A 21,291-nucleotide genomic window follows, 5' to 3' on the forward strand; every position below is an offset into this window, starting at 1 on the left:
GCGCGCGGCTGGCTTCGAACCTGTGCGATTCTTCTGTCTCTGCTTTCCAAGCGCAGGGATTACAAGTGTGCGCCACCACGCCCGGCCTTACTCTTTATTTTTAAACATGGTCTTACTAAGTTGCAGAGGACCTCACTAAGTAGTAGCTGAGGCTGTCCACGAACCGCGATCCTCGGTCTCAGCCTCCAGAATGCTGGGATTACAAGCGTGCGCCACAATACCCGGCTGAGGTTTGACCTTTCATCCATACTTTTTGTTTACTTCCTGGGCTGGAGCTGAAAAATCCATACTGTCAGGAGCTGTATTCTGAATGGGACTGGGAAATTTCCCAAATCCTTAAGCCACAAAGTCTAACTAAAAAAGCAAAGATTATTTCAATGAGTTCAGCGTTAGTGTTTTCTTAAGACCAAGGAATTAGATTCAATCAAAGATAAGTGCCCATCCCTAGACTACTATGCCTTCTCAGGACCAAGACTAGTTGTCACCAAGATAGCTGAGGGTCTGAATGTCAAAGCACTAAGTAGAGACTAAAGGGGATGTGGAGGTCTAGGATTGGCATGGAAATACCTCAGTGGGGAGCTGAGGATTTGAGCATTAGAGGGCTTCATGACGGCAGCTGAGAAAATAGGCCAGTGGCCTGAATCTGGCCAAGGAAATGGATTGTCATCTTAATGCCAGGGCTGGAAGACCTAGTAGATGATCACCAAGGTACCTGATCTGAGAGCTCTGGAACTATACATTCAAGACTTAGACTAATTAGTAAGTCACATTTCCCCTGCCCCATCATGTCATTCCAGGCCCGTGGGAGGGGCCAACCCTGGGCCGGGCATATGCCTACAGGCTCTTGGGCTCAGCTGTGAGCAGCCATGTAGCCATAAGGAGTCGGGAGGGACAAACCTGACAATCTCTGGTCATTTCTGAGGGAGTGGGTCACACAGTGGTGCTGCTTTGTCAGGCTGGCAGGGCGCTCTTGGACAGCATTCCTCAAGAGAGAATTCAGATAACCTGCCACCTGAGCACCAAGCCAAACAGGGAAGGGGGTGCAAACCAGAGCCCTAGGAGTATTGCTCACCCTGGAGGGTATGTGGCATCTCAGCGGCTAGGATGGGACAAGGCTTTGAGGGGCGTAGCACCCATCGTTCTCTTCAGATATTAACCACTGGGCAGATGTACAGCCAAGCCCGAGTCACCTCTACACAGGGCTATGGGAAGCATGGGACTCTGAGTTTGCTGATAAGCATGCATGCAGTGCCCGTGGGTTCTGCAGTCTTCCTGGTAGTGCTCATGTTTCTGGCCTAAAGAAGCTCCGCCCCAATGGCAGCTTTAGACCTATGGTATATGAGGACAGCGTGCCCTGGAGCTGACAGCACTCAAGGACAAGACAAATCCTTCTAGAGCCTAGGAGTGTTAGGACCCTAAGATGGGATGAGAGGTCTTTTCTCACAGAATGCATTAAGACTACAGGTCCCAATGTAGCATCCTTCCTTGGTGCTTTCTGGCCTGGCTGGCAAAGCTGGTCAGTTTTTTTATTGCTTCCTCTTTATCCCCTCCCTCAGACTGATTCTGCAGCAAAGGGGATGGGACAGGAAGAGGTATGGGTCAGGGCAGAATACTAATCTCCTGAATGACAGTACAAAGTGCTTTAAAGAAAAGTCTCAAAGGTGTTAAGAAGGGCTGAGGAGTCTGGTGTAGGGCCCTAGCACCTTTTGCAGGGTTAAGAGATGACTAGCCCCCTCATTATATAAAACTATTCATTTCTTATATATATATATATTTTAAATCAAACTTGTCAACCTACGTTTAACCACCTTAGGAAAAAAGAAGCCCCAGCTGTGATAAAGCTGGGCCTCCACAGCACCAGAAGCTGCCCCTCCCTGGGACAAAGCTGTCCTGTGGGCCTCAGCCGAGGAAAGGGGTGCTCAGCAAAGGGCCTAGGAGAACGTTCTTATAAGGAGGTGGGAGGTCAGTCCACTCACCCCAGAGCAGCAGCCAGCTCCCTACTGGGCAAGGAGGAAGATGCATCGGTTAATACTCAGTGGGTGGGGCATATGCCACCCTTTCCCTGCCCAGGTCACCCACCTCCCCAACAGGGCCTGTCATGCCTCTGAGTACTGGAGCAGACAGCCAGCCAGTAGCGGTGTGGGGTGGCCAATGGGGTGGGCCCCGAGGTCAGAGCACAGGGCCTCCTGTGCTCTGGCTCCCTGAGGGTCTTGTCAGTCACGATGGGTAGACTGGTGGCCCAGCTGCCGGTCATCATAAGTGCTATAGCGCTTGACATGGATGCGCCGCACGCGGTCCCGTAGTTCAAAGGTCTCCTCGTCTTCACTGGGAGAAGCCTGGTTGCGGCTCCTGCTTGTGGCCTCCAACAAGGAGTTGTCAGGGACTCGGGGGGTCTCGTAGAGCAGGACATTGAGCGTCTCCTCATAGATTCGGGCCTCTGGGAATTCCACCTAGGGCAAGGGGGACAGGACTGAGTGGGTTTTGTGTCAGGGCTCTTGGCCCTGTGCTGCCCTGTAGCCTAACTGACAGACGGCTGGCTGTTTCATGAGGCAGGCGGGTCTCCACCTGAGGGTGTGAGCAGAGTTGCTCTGTGGACATAAGAATACAGAAGACTACCACTCTTCCTGTGCCCCATCCTAACCCAAGACTGATAGGCTAGAATGCATAGGTGCTTGGGTACAAATGGGTCCTCCATGTATAGCTGCAAGGCCTTGGCCTAAGCGTTCTGGGCTGCAATTTCTATATGTGTAGAGTGATATCTATTTCTGAGACCTGTTATCAACATCACAAGAAAGATAGTGTAAACTGCTCAACTGAGAGCCTGACACAAAGTAAGCAACCAAATACATAAATAAAAAGCTGCTGCTCGCCAGGCGTGGTGGTGCACACTTGTAATCCCAGCACTTGGGAGGCTGAGACAGGAGGATCACACAGGTTCGAAGCCAGCCTCAGCTACTCAGTGAGGCTCTCAGCACCTTAGTGAGACCCTGTTTCCAAATAAAGTAAAAATAGGCCTGGGAGTATAGCCCGGAGGTAGAAAGCCCCTGGGTTCCACCCCCAGTACGCCCCCCCCCCCCCCACACACACAAAAGCAGCCGCTCTCCAGTAGTTTCATTGCTTTTCACTGCTTGCTGGATGCAGTGTGCAGTGTGCCCACCCACCCTAGGCTCTGTGTGGAGGAAAGAAAAGGATGGTAAAGCCCCAGAATTGTAGCACATGTGTCATATGTTTAGCTTTTGTGTCCCCATCTGTCAGATGGGGAAGATGGCACTAAGGAAGATGATGGTTGCTGCGGTCACTGCTGCAGCTCGCCCAGCCCGAGCCCTGACTCCACTGGCATGGCTTAGAGCCCAACTCTCACTGTCCTCTTACCCACAAGGCCAGAAATCTCAGGAGGAAGCAGTGCTTTCCATAAGCTGTTCTTCAGCTGACCAACCAGCCAGAGGCGCTTTAGCAATCTGGGGGCTGAGAAGGTGCTGAATCCCCAAGATGAACTGGTCCACCCCAGCAAAGCCCTGCATTCTCCAAGAACACCTTATGCTTGACTCCTGGGAAAAAGGGTCAGCTGGGCTGTGAACTACCACTGTACCTGGCTCTGAGGTACTGGCAGAGGTTAAGCTGACCAACAAGGAACACCTAATCAGCGGGGGCTGGCAAGATGGAACAGTGTTCACCCGAGCTATTTCCACCGCACACGCTGCTTCTCCTGAGTTGTCACATTTTCATGTCTTTGTTCCCTATGTTTGCAAATGAGGAAACTGAGGCCTAGATATCTAAATGGCTTTCCCAAGACCAAACAACTGGTAAGATGAATTATATTTCAAACCCGAGTAGAACCAACTTCAAAGATCTGGTTGTTCTTGTCTCTGCCATGAGGTTCCTGCCCGTTTCCCAAGTCCCTTGCTCAGCTTGGTCCTAGCCAGCACCAAACAGCATGTTTGGGAAAGAGAGCCAACGGTGTAGACCTTTTGGTCCTGAGGGGAAGGTCTGGTTGGGGCAGCACTGGCTCTGCCCTGACCTAGCTGCTGTGTCCTGTCCCGTGTGTACCTTGGTCTGCTTCTTCTCCGTGGCATACACAATGGAGGTGCAGCACACCTCTGCCAGCTTCCGACCCTGGCCGTAGAAGGACCAGCAGCAGATCTCATCGCCAATGACATCCTTGATGAAGAGCACGCGGCCATTGAAGCGCAAGGACAACTTGTCAAACAACTCGATGTTCTTCAGCAGGTGATCGTCAGAGTTGCTGAAAAACCCATGAGGGCCAGCAGGCGTGGGGATGAGGCTCTGGCACAAGGGGGCTACGCGGGCAAGCTGGACCCTCCCTTCCCCTCCCTCATGCTGAAGGGAAAGCAAGACACCAGGGGGACAGGAAGACACTGGGTCATGGGGTACCTCTGGGTTTAAGGGCCCATGAGAAAAAGGGGCTGAACTGATTCCAAATTACAGCAGAGAGAACCAAGGAGGGAGGCCTCCTCTCCTCAAGCCTGGAAGGAAGGAGCCATTCTACTCTGGCAGGTGGCATTCCTTCCCTTGCAATGTGCCTGGCCACAACCATCTATAAAAACTTATTGGCCTGGTGCAAGGACATGGGAGGCCACAAGGGCAGCCAGCCCAGTGGCAAGTAGGAGGCTGCAGGAGGCCAAGGAGGGCTCCCAGCTCACTGGTATCTTAGCACCCTGCCATCCAAAGGACCATGCTAGAGAAAACACCTGGCCTGCTCCCCACATGTCACACATTAAGGGTATGTTTCCCCATCCATTATATCACAGCCAGGCCCTGTGCCAAGTTCCAAATGCCTCTGCCCTGATTTCCCTTCCCATCAGCCTTAGCTTCCCCTTTAACATAGCCGGTTTGAGGATGCAGACCCATGCTGTCCACCCCAGGTGAGGAGGCTTCCCTCAGGTCTGCTGCCAGCCCTTAGTGCTGCTTCTGTGGTCCTTCACAGAGATGCCTGCCTACCTGGTATAGGAATATTTGTTGTTGCTTCTGTTGTACAGCAGCTTCACCACGGGCTGCGAGAGAAGACAGAGTGAGGGCCAAGCCAGGGGCCTGGTATCCCCTGGTCACATCCCTCTGGGTCCCCAGTACCTTGGTGGAGGATTCGATGAGCCTGTCCTCCTCCCTCAAGGATGTGATGATGGGGATGTTGCACACAGGCTGATAGGAGTCCTTCTTGTCCTGGACGACACACACAGAACAGTCTTCTTTGGGATCTTGCATGCTAGGTTTAGCTAGGTACCCTTAGAGCCCCTCTGCCACAGGTAACCCCTGCTTGGTGAGGATGCATCACACAGAACTCATGGGGCTCTTGGCAAGAGACCCTGCCAGCTGGCAAGCAGACCCCATCTCCAGAAAACCTAAAGGCCAGGTTTCTAGGCATACTGCTTAGGAACAGAGCCTGATCGCACTGCTGAATGGGAAGCCCGGCTGCCAGCTTGTGGAGCCTGACTGCCCGCTTGCGGGGCCCGGCCAGCATCTCACTGTTCTCACTGGGTTTGTACTTGTCAACCTCATCACCCACATGGCCTGCTAAGACTTGAGGAGGAGGATGCCTCTGGAGGAGGGGTGATTCCTGGTGGCATTAAGTCACCCCCAACTGTGCCCATGTACCTGCAGGGCAGTCTGGCACATGTTTACCAGCCCTTGAATGAGGTAATATTTTGCTTCAGCCATCAATTCCTTGATTTCTTGCCGGTTTTGGGGAAGGGTGATGGTGTCATCTCGGAGGTAATTCAAAATGGTGCCAAAGTGCTTTCCGCATCGGTCTATGAGGATCCAGCCTAGGGATTCAGACAGGGCCCATGGGTTACCATTTGCCTCCAGGAAGCAGGCAAAGTCCACCAAAAAACCAGTGCAAGTAGCAAGGACAGTGTTTATGTGAGCAGAGCCCAGAGTGGAAAGGGACATTCCAGTTCTCAGGTCCATGGCTGCTCCTCGCCTATCTTCCCTGAAGCTGAGAACTGGCATTCACCATGGGAGACACAGGGCCACTGGGCTCGGCAGAGGCCCACAGAGGTCTAAGCTCTGGAGCGCTCAAGCCATCCTGGTACAGAGACACAATCAGCCCCTGCTTGCCTCTGCCCAGGCTCTATAATGGCTCTTAAGGGAATCTAGTACTACTTGAATATTTTATTTATTTATTTTAGTCCTGGGGATTGAACTCAGGGGAATTCTACCTTTGAGCTAAACCCCAAGCCCTATTTTAGTTTTTTAGTTAGAAACAAGGTCTCACTAGGTTGCTAAGTATCAGCATATTGTTGAAGCTGTCTTCAAACCTGGGATCCTCCTGTTTTAGTCTTCCAAGTACTGAAATGTACAAGTGTGCATTACCATGCCCAGTTTGAATGATCTCATTTTATTTTTTTGCAGTGCTGGGGATGGAAGCTAGGAGCTTTCTACCTCCAAGCTACACCCCAGCCCTATTTTTTATTCTTTATTTTGAAACAGGGTCTCACTGAATTGCAAAGGGCCTCACTAAGCAGCTGAGGTTGTCCGCAAACCATGATCCTCCTGTCTCAGCCTCCCAAACACTGGGATTACAAGCGTGTGCCACCACACTTGGCTTGAATATTTTAAAAGGATGCGTCAGCTGCGTGCGGTGGCACACACCTGTAAACCCAGTAGTTGAACATCTTGAGACAGGAAGATAGCTGGGATGAGGATAACCTCAGCAAGTAGTGAAATTCTCAGCAACCTAGTAAGACCCTGTTACAAAACAAAAAGTAAAAAGGGCTGTGGGGGTAGCTTGGAGGTAGAATGTCCCTGGGTTCAGTCCCTAGTACCAAAAAACAAACATTAGCAACAAATAACCAAACCAAAACTAAAAAAAAAAGGGCTATTCAGAAGTAGAATATCCTAGCCAGGCGTGTTTGTAATCCCAGCATTTGGGAGGCTGAGACAGGAGGATCGCAGTTCGCGGGCAGCCTCAGCTACTTAGTGAGGCCCTTCACAACTCAGTGAGACCCTGTTTCAAAATAAAGAATAAAAAACAGGGCAGGGGTTGTAGCTTGGAGGTCAAATGCCTCTGGGTTCCATCCCCAGACCCGCAAAAAAAAAAAAAAAAAAAAAAAAAAAAGTAGTAGAATATCCTGGGGTTCAATCCCCAGTATCTACAGTATCTCCCTTCCCCCTTCCCTTTCTCAATCTCCCTCTCCCTCTCCCTCTCCCTCTCTCTGGGTCTTACTCATAAACACACAACATTCTATGTACAATTTCAGAGAATTCTGAAGCTCCTCTAAAGATTCCAGGTGAAGACATTCTATAGTAGGATTCAAGATCTACCAGGCCTAATCCCTGCCTTGAAGTCACCTCTTCCTCCCCTTCTTCCTCTACCCCACCAGGCAAACCCGGTACCTCACCTTCCTTGTCTGTCAGCACCTCCATGCGCCCGCTGAACATGGCCTTGAGCATGGTGTCATGCCGGGTGAGCGCCCGCACTGTGGTGTAGTACAGGGAGCCGCCGACATTGAGCTGCACATACTTGTTGCCCAGCCCTCCTCCCTTGAAGCTGCTCAGCTTAGGCTTGGCTCCTGAGGCTGGGCACAGGCAGGTGTCCCCTGACATCTCCCGCTGCAGGTAGATCACCACACGGCAGGAGGTAGGCTTGGAAGGCTCCGCCGTGGTGGAAGTGTTCACAAGTGAGTGGCCTGCGGAGGCCAGAGCCTCATGCTCTCAGCGCTATGAGTGAGAGATGGGAGAAGACAAATGTCAGCAGCATAGGGTGCTCAAACAAGGAGGGAGCAACAGTAGGAACCCTGACCACAGCATTCTCTTCTCGGTCAGCCTAAGCACTCCTGGTGGAGGCTATGTCTCTAGACTTGCCCAGCCAGGCATGGTGGCATACACCTGTAATCCCAGCACTTGGGAAACTGAAGCAGGAGGATTGCAAGTTTAAGGCCAGCTTGGGTGACTCAGACCCTGAAAATAAAAAATAAGAATGGCTGGGGATTTAGTTCAGTAATAGAATGCCCTGGACTTAATCCCCAATACCGCAAAACAAAGAAACACACCAATTTTCCTGCTGTTCCTCATTGTGCCAGGAGCTAGGTCTGGGAAGCAAGAAAGATAGGAAACCCTTAGAACTAGACAGAGAAGGCTGGAGGAAGAGATTGCCTGGGGGAATCTTGTAGTTTGTCTCCAGATGTCTTCTTTTCAAGGTTCCCAGGATCTCAGACTTCAACCTACTGGGAATCCAGCCAGCCTAGGAGTTTCCCAGGGGCCAGAGGGACAGGATACACTTCCTTTCTCAAGATTCCAGACTCAAGAGCAGTCTGGTCAGGGCTTACTGGAGCACCAGTGGCAGGGAGCCTGGCTTCAGAAAAGGGTGGAGTGGACCAGTGTGGCTGCTGGCCAGTGTGCTTGGGCAGGGGTAACCTGGGCTCCTCTTGGGCCTCCTGGCCTTGCCCTTTCTTGGCACCAGCTTTGACTCAACTTCCTGAAGTTGTCATCATTGTTCAAAGCAGGACAACTACAGGTTAGCAATTTTTACTAATGGGGAGAAAGGACAGAAAAAAACACGTTATAAATCTAAACATGTTAAGTCATGTTGAACCTAAAATACTAGCATAAGTTCACAGAACCTAGGAGTGGAAAGCAAAGCCAGGTCACTTTCATGATTTACATTCTACTTCTCTGCTCTTTTCTGTGCATTCTAGGTTCTGAATATGTGGATTAAAAATATTTGAAAAAAGATAGCATCTAGGCACACACTTGTAATCTCAGTGCTTGGGAGGCTGACACAGGAGAATCATGCAGGTGTGAAGAAGCCAGCCTCAGCTACTAAGTGAGGCTCTCAGCAACTTAGTGAGACCCTGTTTCCAAATAAAGTATATATAAAATTGTTCTGGGAGTATAGCCTGGAGGTAGAAAAGCTCCTGGGTTCCACCTCCAGTGCCATCCAAAAAAAAAAAAAAAAAAAGATGTCGGGTTTACAAGCATGCGCCACCACACCCAGCTTTATTTATTTATTTATTTATTTATTTACTTATCTATTTATTTATTTTTGTGGTACTGAAAGCTCCTGGGTTCCACCTCCAGTGCCATCCAAAAAAAAAAAAGAAAGATGTCGGGTTTACAAGCATGCGCCACCACACCCAGCTTTATTTATTTACTTATTTACTTTTTATTTATTTATTTTTGTGGTACTGAGGATTGAACCCAGGGCCTTTTTACCTATGAGCTATACCCCCATTCCTATTTTATTCTTAGTGCTTCAGGGCTTTATTCTTGGGCAAGCATACACACATTGTCTAGCTCATCTTCCAGTATGAAGGGACTATTTTATTTTTATTTTGAAATAAAATCACTAGGTTGAGGAAGAGCCTCACTACTTGGCTGCGGCTATCCTCCAACTTGTCTCAACCTCACAAGTTCTGGGATTACAAGTGCGCGCCGACATGCTTGGCCTTATTTTATTTTTTATTTTGAACCTACCTGCAGCGGGTCTCACTAAGTTGCAGAGGACCTCACTAAGTAGCTGGGGCTGGCTGCAAACCTGCAATTCTCCTGCCACAGCCTCCCAAGTTCTAGGATTACAAGCGTGTACCACCATGCCCAGTTTATTTTGTGGTGCTAAAGACTGAACCCATGAACATTCTACCTCTGAGTTATACTTTCAGTCTTATTTTATTTTTTATTTGGAAACAGGGTCTCACTAAATCGCTGAGAGCCTTACTAAGTTGATGAGGTAGGTTTTGAACTATGGTCCTCCTGTCTCAGCTTCTCAAGTACCATGATTACAGGCATGTCTCATAATGCCTAGCTTGGGTTTTAGATTATTTGCAATTATTTATATTTTTCTTTCTTTTCTGTTCCCGCTCTCTCTCTCTCTCTCTCTCTTTTTTTTTTTTTTGTGGTGCTGGGGATTGAACTGGGGGGAGTTCTACCACTGAACTATATTTTCAGCCCTTTTTATTTTTTATTTTGAGGCAGGGTCTAGCTAAGTTACTCAAACTTGTGATCCTCCTGCCATAGCCTTCTGAGTTGCTAAGATTACAGGCTATGACACTGTGCCTGGCTTATTTCTCAAAAATAATCTGGCTGTTGTGTAGAAAATGGTTTCTAAGCCGGGTGTGGTGGCGCACGCTTGTAATCCCTGTGCTTGGGAGGTAGGGACAGGAGGATCCGCTGGTTTGAAGCCAGTCTTGCTGGCTTAAGAGACCCTGTTTCCAAAAAAATATACAGAAACCCCAGTACCACCAAAAAAAAAAAAAAAAAAAGGATTCTAAACCGGGTGTGGTGGCACATGATTGTAATCTCAGCATTCAGGAGGCTGAGACAGGAGGATCATGGTTTGAGGCCAGCCTCAGCTTACTTAGTGATGCCCTTTGCAACTCAGCGAGACCCTGTTTCAAAGTAAAGAATAAAAAATAGGGCTGTGAGTGATCTTGGAGGTAGAATGCCCTTGGGTTCCATTCCCAGTACTGCAGGGGAAAAAAAAAGGATTCTAAAGGCACACCAGAGAAAGTAAGATCAGAGGAAACAGTGGTCTAGACAAGAGATGATGAAGGCCACACAGTGGTAGTAATGACAGAAAAAAAGTTGGGATCACCTCATTTCATTTTTATAACATGCAAGAGTTTCTAGTTGCTCATCATGTCTTACAGGGGCAACCCAGAAGCAAGGCACTGGTTTTTCCAAGTAAACTGCCTGCTGCCCAAGAAGTGCAGTGTACATTTTATTTATTTATTTGAACTGGGGGTTAAACCCAGGGGCAGTCTACCTCTGAGCCCTCCCCCCAGCTTTACTTATTTTTATTTATTTATTTAGGTACTCGGGATGGAACCCAGGGGCTTTTCTACCTCCGGGCTATACTCCTATACCTATTTTATATTTTATTTGGAAACAGGGTCTCACTAAGTTGCTGAGAGCCTCACTCAGTAGCTGAGGCTGGCTTCGAACCTGTGTGACCCTCCTGTCTCAGCCTCCCAAGCGCGGGGATTACAAGCGTGCGCCACCACGCCTGGCTGATTTTTTTTTTTTTTTTTTTAAACAGGATTTCACTAAGTTGCCAAGGCTTAGCTAAGTAGCTGAGGCTGGGTGCGAACCTGCCATCCTCCTATCTCAGCCTCCCAAGTACTGGGATTACAAGTGTGCGCCACCTCGCCCAGCTGCAATGTACATATTAAGTATTCAATATGTCAACTTGTTAGAATGAAATTGTCCTTGAAAAGATTTAGGACTCTAGGAAGAATGTTCTGAAAGGGGCCAGGGTGCCCAGTGAAGTAACGACTTCCTTCAGTGGCTTGTCTGAGAAAACTCATTTGCTTCAAGGGATGGAGTATCGATGAGATAGGCCCCAGGAGACTGACCAATGAGTAACAAACACTAGAATGGTGGGCGATCACCTTATCTCCTCTGTCTCAGGCAGAATAAACCGACGCCTTAACAGTTTTTAGCAAGTTCCTGGTATACTTGTGTCCAGCCCCAATTTCCCTATGGTCAAAGAAAGTACATACATGTTCTGCCAAATCAAAGAATTCAAAGGCTAGACTTGCCAAGAAAGGAAGTGAAATCCAGAGCTAATCTATTTCTTTCCCACAAAGCAATTGCTTTGAGCCCCTGGATGACGTCAGGATAGATTTCACTCAGGCCAATGATTTCCAGGAATCCTGAGGCAGGTGACGCCCCATAAAGTAATTCCCATGAGAATGAAGTTTCCTAGGCTCTTCCGCACTTCAAGTGTGGATATTTGGGAATGCCTGGGGCTAGAGGCGGGTCCTCGCCTCCCTCAGGGAAGCTAATGGGAACCAAGCAGAACAAAGGACAAACAACCGCGAGGAGGGAAAGAGGTGGGGTTCTAAAAGAAGGTCCGCGCGGGGAGGGGACGCTGACCCGGGCTAAAGACGGCGGGTCCCGCAGATATCTGAGGTGTGAAGCTTAGGCTTCCAGCAGAGGGTCCTGGGGAAATTTAGCGACACCCAGCCTCTATTGTGGCCAGTGCAGGCTTTCCTCCAGCCTGCACCCTTCCTCTCTACTGAGAAATCGTGACCGGTTCTGATACCCACCCCCAGTGGAGGATTTGCACTCTCCATGTCCCCTACGCGGTCCCACTCCTTTCCCCCAGGACCCGCGTGGGGGCAGTGCGCCCTTCCCCTACCGCATCGGCAGGCTGGCTCTCACCGTCCCCGGGGGCACCTCTCCTCGCCAGTGGCCGCCGGTCGGACAGCAATCCGGGGCTGTGAGCTCACATCCTGCGCCCGCCGACTCCTCCCGGAGCAGCGGCCTAGCACTGTCCGCCCGGAAAACGGAGACTACAAGGCCCGGCATGCCCAGCACGCCGTCAGAGGGTGGAGTCAGAGCCGCCACCAGCCCTCGCTCCGCCCAGGCGGCAGGGGCGCAGCCACTTCCGGCGGCCGGGTTGGCGCAAAGGCCTCTGGGCCGCGGAGCGGGGTGCAGTCACTTCCGGCGGCCGGGCTGGTGCAAAGGCCTCTGGGCCGCGGGGGCGGGGCGCGGGCGCTTCCGGTGTCGTGGCGACGCGCCGGGCGTCGGGTCCTGCAGCCGAGCAGCGGCCGGCGCGGGCCGGGTCCCGCCAGCCCGAGAGGAGCAGCCGGCCAACGTCTGCCGTCGCCCCACGGAGTCGGCAGGTGGGTGCCGACGCGGGCCTTCCTGGGGCGAGGGGGATCTGACAGGTTTCCCCTGCATCCCGAGGGACGGCGGACTCGGGTGGAGAGGAACGTGGGAATTCCGCCTGACTTTTAGAGGTTTCACGCCCTGCTCAGGCCAGGGTCGTGGCGCGTTGGTGCTCAAGGATCTTAGGAGGAAACCGCGGCTCGGGTAGTGCGAGGAGTTTACTTGGACGGCCAGCCACTTCTCCCAGGCTTTTCGGACTTTTGCCCAGTGCCTCTCCCACACCCCGTGGATGGAGCTCGTTCCTAGAACCTAGCATGGATCTGCGAGAGCCAGGGCAGGGAGAGCGCGTCGCCGCCCTCATCCGTAGGGAGCTCAGTCCCCAGGTTCCTGTGCCTGATGTTCCCCAGGTGCTCAGACGCGTATGGCGGGCGTTGGGAAGGGATCTGCGAGTTTCTGTGAATCCTCTCCCTACATCTTCTCTTCCTTCTTACTCGTTAAACTATCCCCGCCAGCCATACACTTGATCCAAACCGGGTTTCTGGGAATCATGCTTGACCCTTCTTCACTTCTGTACCTCCACACACAGTCTGTTACTATACATCCTGTCATCTCGACTTAGTAAACACTCGAAACACTTGCCTTGGTTACTTCAATAGCCTCCTGTTTGCACAGCCATTCATTCCACAAACATTTACTGAGTGCAGTGCCAGTTATGTGTAGGTGCCTTGCTTGGTGCTAGGGTTACAGTGGAGAATCTGGTAGGTGTGGCCCTGCCCAGTTCAGTCTTCAGGCTGAGCCAGAGTGATCTTCCTAAATGATAATGCCTCTCTGCCTAGAATCTACCAGCAGCCCATTAGCCTTATGAAATGCAAGCTCATTACTGGGGCTTTGGAGTCCTTTCAGCCCTAGGCTCCCTATCTGGCCTCATCCCGTTCCACTGTCCATCTTGCTCACTGTTTTCATAGCACTAGCCTTTCAGTTTTGGACTGTGTCAAATTTCTTCCAGTTTCAGGACGATACCATATGCTCTTCCTTTTGCCTAGAATGCCTTCCTCCCTCCTCTCTTAAACTTTTGGAGATCTTTACAGCTTTTTTTTTTTTTTTTTTTTTGGTGGTTCTGGGGATGGAACCCAGGGGCATTCTACCTCCGAGCTACACCCCCCAGCCCTATTTATTATTCTTTATTTTGAAACAGGGTCTCACCAAGTTGTGGAGGGCCTCACTAAGTAGCTGAGGCTGTCTGCAAACCTCCATCCTCCTGTCTCAGCCTCCCAGATACTGGGATTACAAGTGTGCGCCACCACGCCCGGCTTCCATCTCAGTTAAGCATCACTTTTTCAGAAGGCCATTGTTGACATTCCTCTGCCCCTGAGTATGTTCTGCTGCATCTTCACATGACACCCTGTTCTTTCCTCATACTATTATCACAATTTGTGGTTGTTTACTGTTTGTCCAGAGATGCTCTCTTCACCACTCTGTTCTCAGAGCGGAGTCTCAACAGAGTTTCAGAATAATACATGCTCTCAGGCCAGGCAATGGAAGTTGAAGCAGGTGTTTGCTCCTTCAGTTACCTGAATCTGGAGCATCTGGTCTGATTAATCACCTGGTGGCTGTTGGCTACTTAGATATTTGTGTAAATACAACAGAACAAGCAGGGAGACAGATCTTTTGTAAAAGCCTGATTACAAAGAAGCTTTGAGTTATTAAAATGTTTCAAAAATGCTGGGCCTGGTGGCACACAAGTCTGTAATCCAAGTACTTGGGAGTCTGAGACAGGATGATTGAAGATTCAAAGCCAACCTCAGCAATTTAGTGAGGCTCTTAGCTACTTAGTGGCACCCTGTTTCTAAATAAAAAAATAAATAGGGCTGGGGGTATAGCTTAGAGACAGAACACCCCTGGGTTCAACCCCCAGCAAAACACACACACGCGCGTGCACGCACACACATGCGTGCTTCAAAAGAAAGATGGTAGTTCATTTTAGTGGATTCCAGTGAGGCCAAAGCCCAGAGACATACACAGTCCATAGACATATAGTGGTTGGACCACATAGTGTTGGCTATTACATTCTTCAATTTTGAATTAGACATGAACATTCAGATGGGTATCATGGCATATAATCCCAGTGCTTGGGAGGCTGAGACAGGAGGATCAAAGGTCTGAGGCCAGCCTCAGCAATTTAGCATGGCCCTGTTTCAAAATAAAAAAACAAGATAGGGGTGGGGATGTAGCTCAGAGGTAGAATACTTCTGAGTTCGATCCCCAGTACTACAAAAATAAAATGTAACATAAAAATACCCTAGCTGGGAGTGGTGGTGCACACTTGTAATCCCTGCGCTTGGGAGGCGGAGACAGGAGGATTGCGCAGGTTTGAAGCCAGCCGTGCTGGCTTAAGAGACCCTGTTTCCAAATAAAAATATAGACCCTGTTTCCAAATAAAAATATAAAATAGGTCTGGGAGTGTAGCCTGGAGCTACACTACTGGGTTCCAGGAACCCCAGTACCACTCAAAAACCAAAACAAAAATACCCTAAGCTAGAGTATAGCTTAGTGGTAGAATACCGCTGGGTTCAATCTCCAATACCCCCCAAAAAATAACGACCAATATTTAGATATGTCGTATTTCTTATCCTTTTGAAAATCAGAAGTTCTGGCAGCAGTAGGACTTACTTTCTTCTTGGGAGCAGGACTAAGGACTGAACCTAGAGCTTTGTGCATGCTTGCCAGGCGCTCTACTACTGAGCCACATCTCTAGCTCAGGGGACTTCTTCAAACGTTGTTCCTCCAGTAGAACATCTGCTCTGGATAGTCTCCTAGAATAACCCCATTCAGAACAGAACTTCTCTAATGAAGTTGGAAGGGAAATAGGTGAGGTTAGGAGAGGTGGGAGCAGAGGGAAGGGGTGGTGCATGGCCAGGTGGTAGTAGTCTCGGAACACCTGGGTTTTGGAGTTGACATCGCAGTGACTAGCCTCCTTTGCCTCACCCCGTGATGGGAACAGAACCCAGAGCTCACGTGTGTGTTAGGCAGGTACTCTACCACTGAGTTATACCCCATTCCCACTGTCTTTTAACCAGGCGTGTGTGCACGCATGCGTGTGTGTGTGTGTGTGTGTGTGTGTGAGCCAGACTGAGAGTGAATTTTTGGTTTTCTTCCCAGAACTGAGGCATCCTTTGGACCAGGAATGCAGGGTCCAAAGGCCTGGGGATGGAGAGAGACCTTTGTTGATTCTCTGTTGCCAAAGGAAAAAAAATCCATACTCCTTGGCTTGGCACATGTAGTCCCCGATCTTGCTTCAGCCATTTCCCTAGCCCCATCCTCTCTTCGTCCATCCTGGAGGCAGGATAGGCCTTTCAGTGGTTTTGTACCTGTGTCCGTGCTTTCTCTGCATGGAGTGCCTTTCCCTGGCCCCTCGCTTGGTACACTGCTACTTCATTCCTTTTTGTGTTTTCTGCTCAAGATTGACCTGACTTTGGTTTCCAGTTCAGACAAAAGTGCAGTATTGTTTTTTTTTTTTTTTTTTTTTTTTTTTTTTGTACTGGTGATTGAACCCAGAGACATTCTGCTTTTGAGCTACACCCAAGCCCTCTTTTTTTTTTGTATTGAGGATTGAACCCAGGGAGGGGCATTCTACCTCCTCAGCCCTTTTTCTTTTTTCTTTTTAAACAAGTCGTGTGTGTGTGTGTGTGTGTGTGTGTGTGTGTGTGTAACTAGGAATTGAACCCAGGGGCATTCTACCTCTTAGCTATACCCCCAGCCTTATTTTTTAAAACAGGGTCTCACTAAGCTGTAGAGGGCCTGACTTAGTAGCTGAGTAGCTGAGCCTGGTCGAAAACCTGTGATCCTCCTTTCTCAGCCTCTCAGGTACTGGGATTACAGGTATATGCCACCCTATCCAGCTAATTGTACAATATTTTGTAGCTTACCCAGGAGCTTTATTACCTCTGGGCTATACTCCCAGACCTTTTTTATACTTTATTTGGAAACAGGGTCTCACTGGGTTGCTAAGAGCCTCACTAAGTAGTTGAGGCTGGCTTCGAACCTGCATGATCCTCCTGTCTCAGCCTCCCAAGTGTTGGGATTACAAGCGTGTGCCACCATGCCCAGTTGAGTAATATTTTTGTGTGTTTGTGTGTACTGGGGTTGAACCAGGGGCAATCTACTTCTGAGCTACACCCCCAGCCCTATATTTTTAATTCTTTATTTTGAAACAGGGCCTCACTAAGTTGTAGAGGGCCTCATTTAGCTGAGGCCTTTTTTTTTTTTTTTTTTTTTTTTTGAACTGGGAATTGAGCCCGGGTCATTTTACTTCCAAGTTACACTCCCAGCTCTATTTTTTATTCTTTATTTTGAAACAGGGCCTCAATAAGTTGTGGAGAGCCTTACTATGTAGTCGAGGTTGGCCATGAACTTGCAATCTCTTGTCTCAGCCTCCCAGGCATGTGCCACCACCATGACTGGCAGGCTTTATTTTTTAACCTTTATTTCATAATTCACTCATATTTTTTCTTTTGCTTTTTGTATTGCTCCACAAACAACACAGAACATGAATTTGAAAAGCCTTTTAGAGCCGGGCGTGGTGGCGCACGCTTGTAATTCCAGCATTTGGGAGGCTGGGACAGGAATATCGCGGTTTGAGGACAGCCTCAGCTACTTAGTGAGGCCCTCTGTGACTCAGTGAGAGCCTGTTACAAAATAAAGAATAAAAAATAGGGCTTGGGTGTATCATGGAGGTAGAATGCCTCTGGGTTCCATCCCCAGTACCGGAAAACAAAACAAAACAAAACAAAAAAAACTTTTAGTAGTGGCCGCGTATGTAATCTGAATACTTGGGAGGCTGAGATAGGAGGGTTGCAGGTTCAAGGACAGCCTCAGCAAAAAACAGACCCTGTTTCCAAATAAAAATAAAATAGGGCTGGGGGTGTAGCTTGGAGGTAGACTGCCCTGGGCTCAATCCCCAACAACAACAACAACAATGACAACAACGTGCGCACGCGCGCGCGCACACACACACAGCCTTTTAGTGTCTTTGGGTACATAAACAGGAATATATTGATATGTGTATGGCTCATTTCTTAGTCCAGATGCCATTCTTCCTGCTCTTCTGTGGTGTTTCTGATAGCACTTGGTGCAGTGTAATTTTTCAGCTTACCTCTCTGTCTTGCGCTGAACTGTGTGCTCCATGCTGCATTCATCTTTGTCCCCCCAGCACTGAGAGTCTTGGCATGTAGTAGGCACCCAGAAATGTGTGCCGAATCACTGATATTGTGACAAGCAGCAGGCCTGTTGTTTCCTGACCCTTGTTCCTGTGGCACACCTCTCCTGCCACTGTCACCCCTTCAGAGCAGAGCTCCCCAGGGGACCTGGAAGGGAAACAGAGGCTGAGCTGGGGCAGAGGAACGCAGGGCCTTTGGAGCATCAGGGGTTTGGCATTGGTGTCTGGGCTGCCAGCAGGCGTTTCCTCAGTGGCTGGAAGTGACTGGGTCCTGGGGCCGGTTTCTCTGCAGCTATGGCGAAGGACATCCTGGGTGAAGCAGGGCTGCACTTTGATGAGCTGAACAAACTGCGGGTACTGGACCCAGAGGTTACCCAGCAGACTGTAGAGCTCAAGGAAGAGTGCAAGGACTTTGTGGACAGTGAGTATCACCTGGGGAGACATGGTATCACTTAGCTTTGAGCAGTTCCAGTTTCATCCCACTCCTGCCCGACTGCAGCTCTCAGCCCTGCTGCTTTCCTAGAGGTTGAGCTGGGCCTCTGTTTTGTTTTGTTTTTTTACTTTTGCGGTCCTGGGATTGAACCTCGCTTTGTGTACTCCCCTCTTATGCTGTCACGTCTCCCATGCTGAGCACCAGTCAGACCAGACCTTCAGGTGTGGGGAGCATGGAGCATGTTTAGATATGCTGACTTTTGCATAAAGTTCATGGGGCAGAACCATGTTCTAGGGGTGGGAAGTGATTTGCTTTCTTGATAGAAATAATGTTCTCAGTGGCAGGCTCACCACTGTTTGGAGTTAGAGGTAATAACTCAAGTATCTCAGCAGACCTCATGAAGTAAGTCGTGCTTGACTAGAGGTCTTTAGAAAGCCTGCTCTCGGCGGCCAGGCCAGTGCCTGTGAACAGAGCTCCACCTAGCTGGAGCGGTCGGTGTCTAGGCCTTCTGGGGCTCCCCAGGCTGTGGAGAGTTTAACTGGTAGAAGATTGCTTGGATTCCATTGCCAGTCATCTGCAGTGTCTGTGCGCATGCTGTCCTACTTCTCTGGGAATAAAGTGGGGTTATATCATACCAAGCATTTTGAAAAAAATGATGGGCGATGAGGCACTTAAATGCTTTGAGTTAGCTGGGTGTGGTGGCGCACGCCTATAATCCCATCATTTGGGAGGCTGAGACAGGAGGATCCTGGTTCAAGGACAGTCTCAGCTACTTAGGCTCTTTGCAATTCAGTGAGACCCTGTTTCAAAATAAAGAATAAAAAATAGGGCTAGGGGTGCAACTCGGAGGTAGAATGACCCTGGGTTCAGTCCCTGGTACGACACACACACAAAAATGCTTCTAGTGCTTTAATGGCTCCCAGCCATTGATATCTAGTGTATCTGTGGCTAGTCCAGGGTAGCACTCATGTCTGGGTGGCCCTTTTGTGAACTTTTTGTGCTTCCTGTTGCTCCTGGGTACATGGGTTCTCCATAGGGAACCATGAGGTAATCGCTGGTGGCTGACTTAGGGTACTTTAAGGTTCAGTTTGTGACCTGGTCCAGTTCTGGTCAGAGAGGTGCCTGGCCGCCTCTCTCCCGGTGCACACCAAGGATGGGAAGGAAGACTTAGGCCAGCAGGCACCAAACTGTTTACACACAAATCGGAAGGAACAGTTAGCTCTACTCTCTCATAGCTTCAAAGGAATGCTGAGGATCTTGGGACAATAAAGTATTGTTTTGTTCTCTCTCCAAAAGAAATTGGCCAGTTTCAGAAAATAGTTGGTGGTCTAATCGAGCTTGTTGACCAACTAGCAAAAGAAGCAGAAAATGAGAAGATGAAGGTAAGATCAGCATGCTCTGGCCTGGCACCCAGTTCCCTGGCTTCTCTGATCTTCTTTTCCCCTTCCCTTTGTGGGGGTATAGGTGGGTTCTTTTAATTAAAACAAAATTTTCATAACAACTTCAGGCCCACCTATTGAGTGTATTGCCAGTATACTTTGTTCTCATTTAAGTCATCATAACCTCCTTTTTTAAATGGGGAAAAACAAAGGCTTACATGGTATAGATGACTTGGTGAAGGGCTCGAGGCCAAAGGGTACCACTGTGTGCCATCAAATCCCTGCTTGCCCTGTCTTGGGGATATCCCTGGACCTGCCTCTGAGCTACAGGTCAACTCACTGGATACCTCGTGATCAAGAGGCCCCTCCCTTGTCCAGTCATGAGGTTCCATTTTCTGTTTCCCTCTGGGCACTGGTGTAACTCCCAGGTGGTGCTCCCTACTTTGAGGACTTAACTGCCCAAGATGGGCTTCATGAAGCCATGACCTTTGGCACTCCTATTTCCCAGGCCATTGGTGCTAGGAATTTGCTCATGGCTATAGCAAAGCAGAGAGAAGCCCAACAGCAACAACTTCAAGCACTAATAGCAGAGAAGAAAATGCAGCTAGAAAGGTAAGAAATCTCAGTATAAAGCATATTTTTTTATTCCACTTAAGTTCTTTTTCTTCTTGAATGATCACCTCATCTTTATTCTTCATCATTGCTTTCCCAGGAATAGCATCTCACTTGATTTCAAGGTTTTAAAAATACAATTAGCTGGGCATGAGGTCACATGCCTATAATTCTGGGAGGCTGAAACCAGAGGATTGCAGGTTTGAGAACAGCCTCAGCAATTTAGCAAAACCATTTCAAAAAAATAAAGTTGGTCTGGGGGTGTAGCTCAGAGGTACAGTGCCCCCGAGTCCAATCCCCAGCACCAAAATAATAAAATTACAAAAACTGGTTGTAGTCTGAGCCTCAAAGTTCAGGTAGGCAGAGGTCTACAGGCCAGAGGTTTCTCATGGGTGGCCCTGGTTAAGACTGTTTTTTTTTTTTCCTTTCCTCTAACGTGATTCTGAACTCCCATCATTTCTTGGAATCATTTAAGCCTCTATTCCTCTCTAGAAGAATTAAGTCTGTGGCTTATTTCATCCTTTTTCAGGGCTTCTAACAATTTTGTTTTTCAGGTATCGGGTTGAATATGAAGCTTTGTGTAAAGTAGAAGCAGAACAAAATGAATTTATTGACCAGTTTATTTTTCAGAAATGAACTGAAGGTTTCAGTTGTATAACAGGAAGGCGAAAAATCCCCCCAAGCCAAAAAACCGTGCCATTCCAGTGACATGGTGATGACCTGTGTCACGCCAGTGTGTAAGCAGCACTCTGCGGGCAGTGGCGCAGCCTGGGGGAGTTGGCGTGAACCATAGTGCCGCGCAGGGCAGGCCCCACCTCTTGCATTTTAACCATGAATGAAGCAGTCTGTTAACTTTGGTCTTTTTTGTAAATTCACAGAATATTGGAAGAAAGAATAAATTATTGTTTTCAAATGGCTGGATCATTCTTTTTCCCTTTAATTCCCTGCAGGATGTCTTACCCCTTGTGAGGACCCTAGATGCTCTAGCCTTCAGCCCACAAACCAGGCAGCTACCTTTTAGATCCGATGCACACAAGTCAGACAGTAGTACAACCAGACCACGGCCGCTTGTGAAGAGAAAA

General features: G+C 49.1%; 2 protein-coding genes across 2 annotated transcripts; one reads left to right on the forward strand and one right to left on the reverse strand.

Annotated features, from left to right (window-relative positions):
* Positions 1-2,144: 2,144 nt before the first annotated feature.
* On the reverse strand, positions 2,145-7,563 carry TNFAIP1 (TNF alpha induced protein 1; the record flags this gene model as incomplete). The annotated part of the gene is made up of 6 exons (XM_080713597.1): positions 2,145-2,450; positions 4,048-4,243; positions 4,960-5,012; positions 5,089-5,178; positions 5,611-5,780; positions 7,359-7,563. The coding sequence occupies 6 exons, from the start codon at positions 7,561-7,563 to the stop codon at positions 2,214-2,216; spliced, it is 951 nt and encodes a 316-aa protein (XP_080569723.1). The 3' UTR covers positions 2,145-2,213.
* A 10,516-nt stretch (positions 7,564-18,079) lies between these two features.
* IFT20 (intraflagellar transport 20) lies at positions 18,080-20,958 on the forward strand (the record flags this gene model as incomplete). The annotated part of the gene is made up of 4 exons (XM_080712205.1): positions 18,080-18,206; positions 19,515-19,600; positions 20,106-20,209; positions 20,764-20,958. 4 exons carry the CDS (start codon positions 18,080-18,082, stop codon positions 20,843-20,845), a joined length of 399 nt encoding a protein of 132 aa, XP_080568331.1. The 3' UTR covers positions 20,846-20,958.
* Between the last annotated feature and the right edge of the window lie 333 nt (positions 20,959-21,291).

Source organism: Muscardinus avellanarius (genome assembly GCF_963383645.1).
Source record: "Muscardinus avellanarius genome assembly, chromosome: 16".
In the NCBI taxonomy this organism is placed as follows: Eukaryota; Metazoa; Chordata; class Mammalia; order Rodentia; family Gliridae; genus Muscardinus; species Muscardinus avellanarius.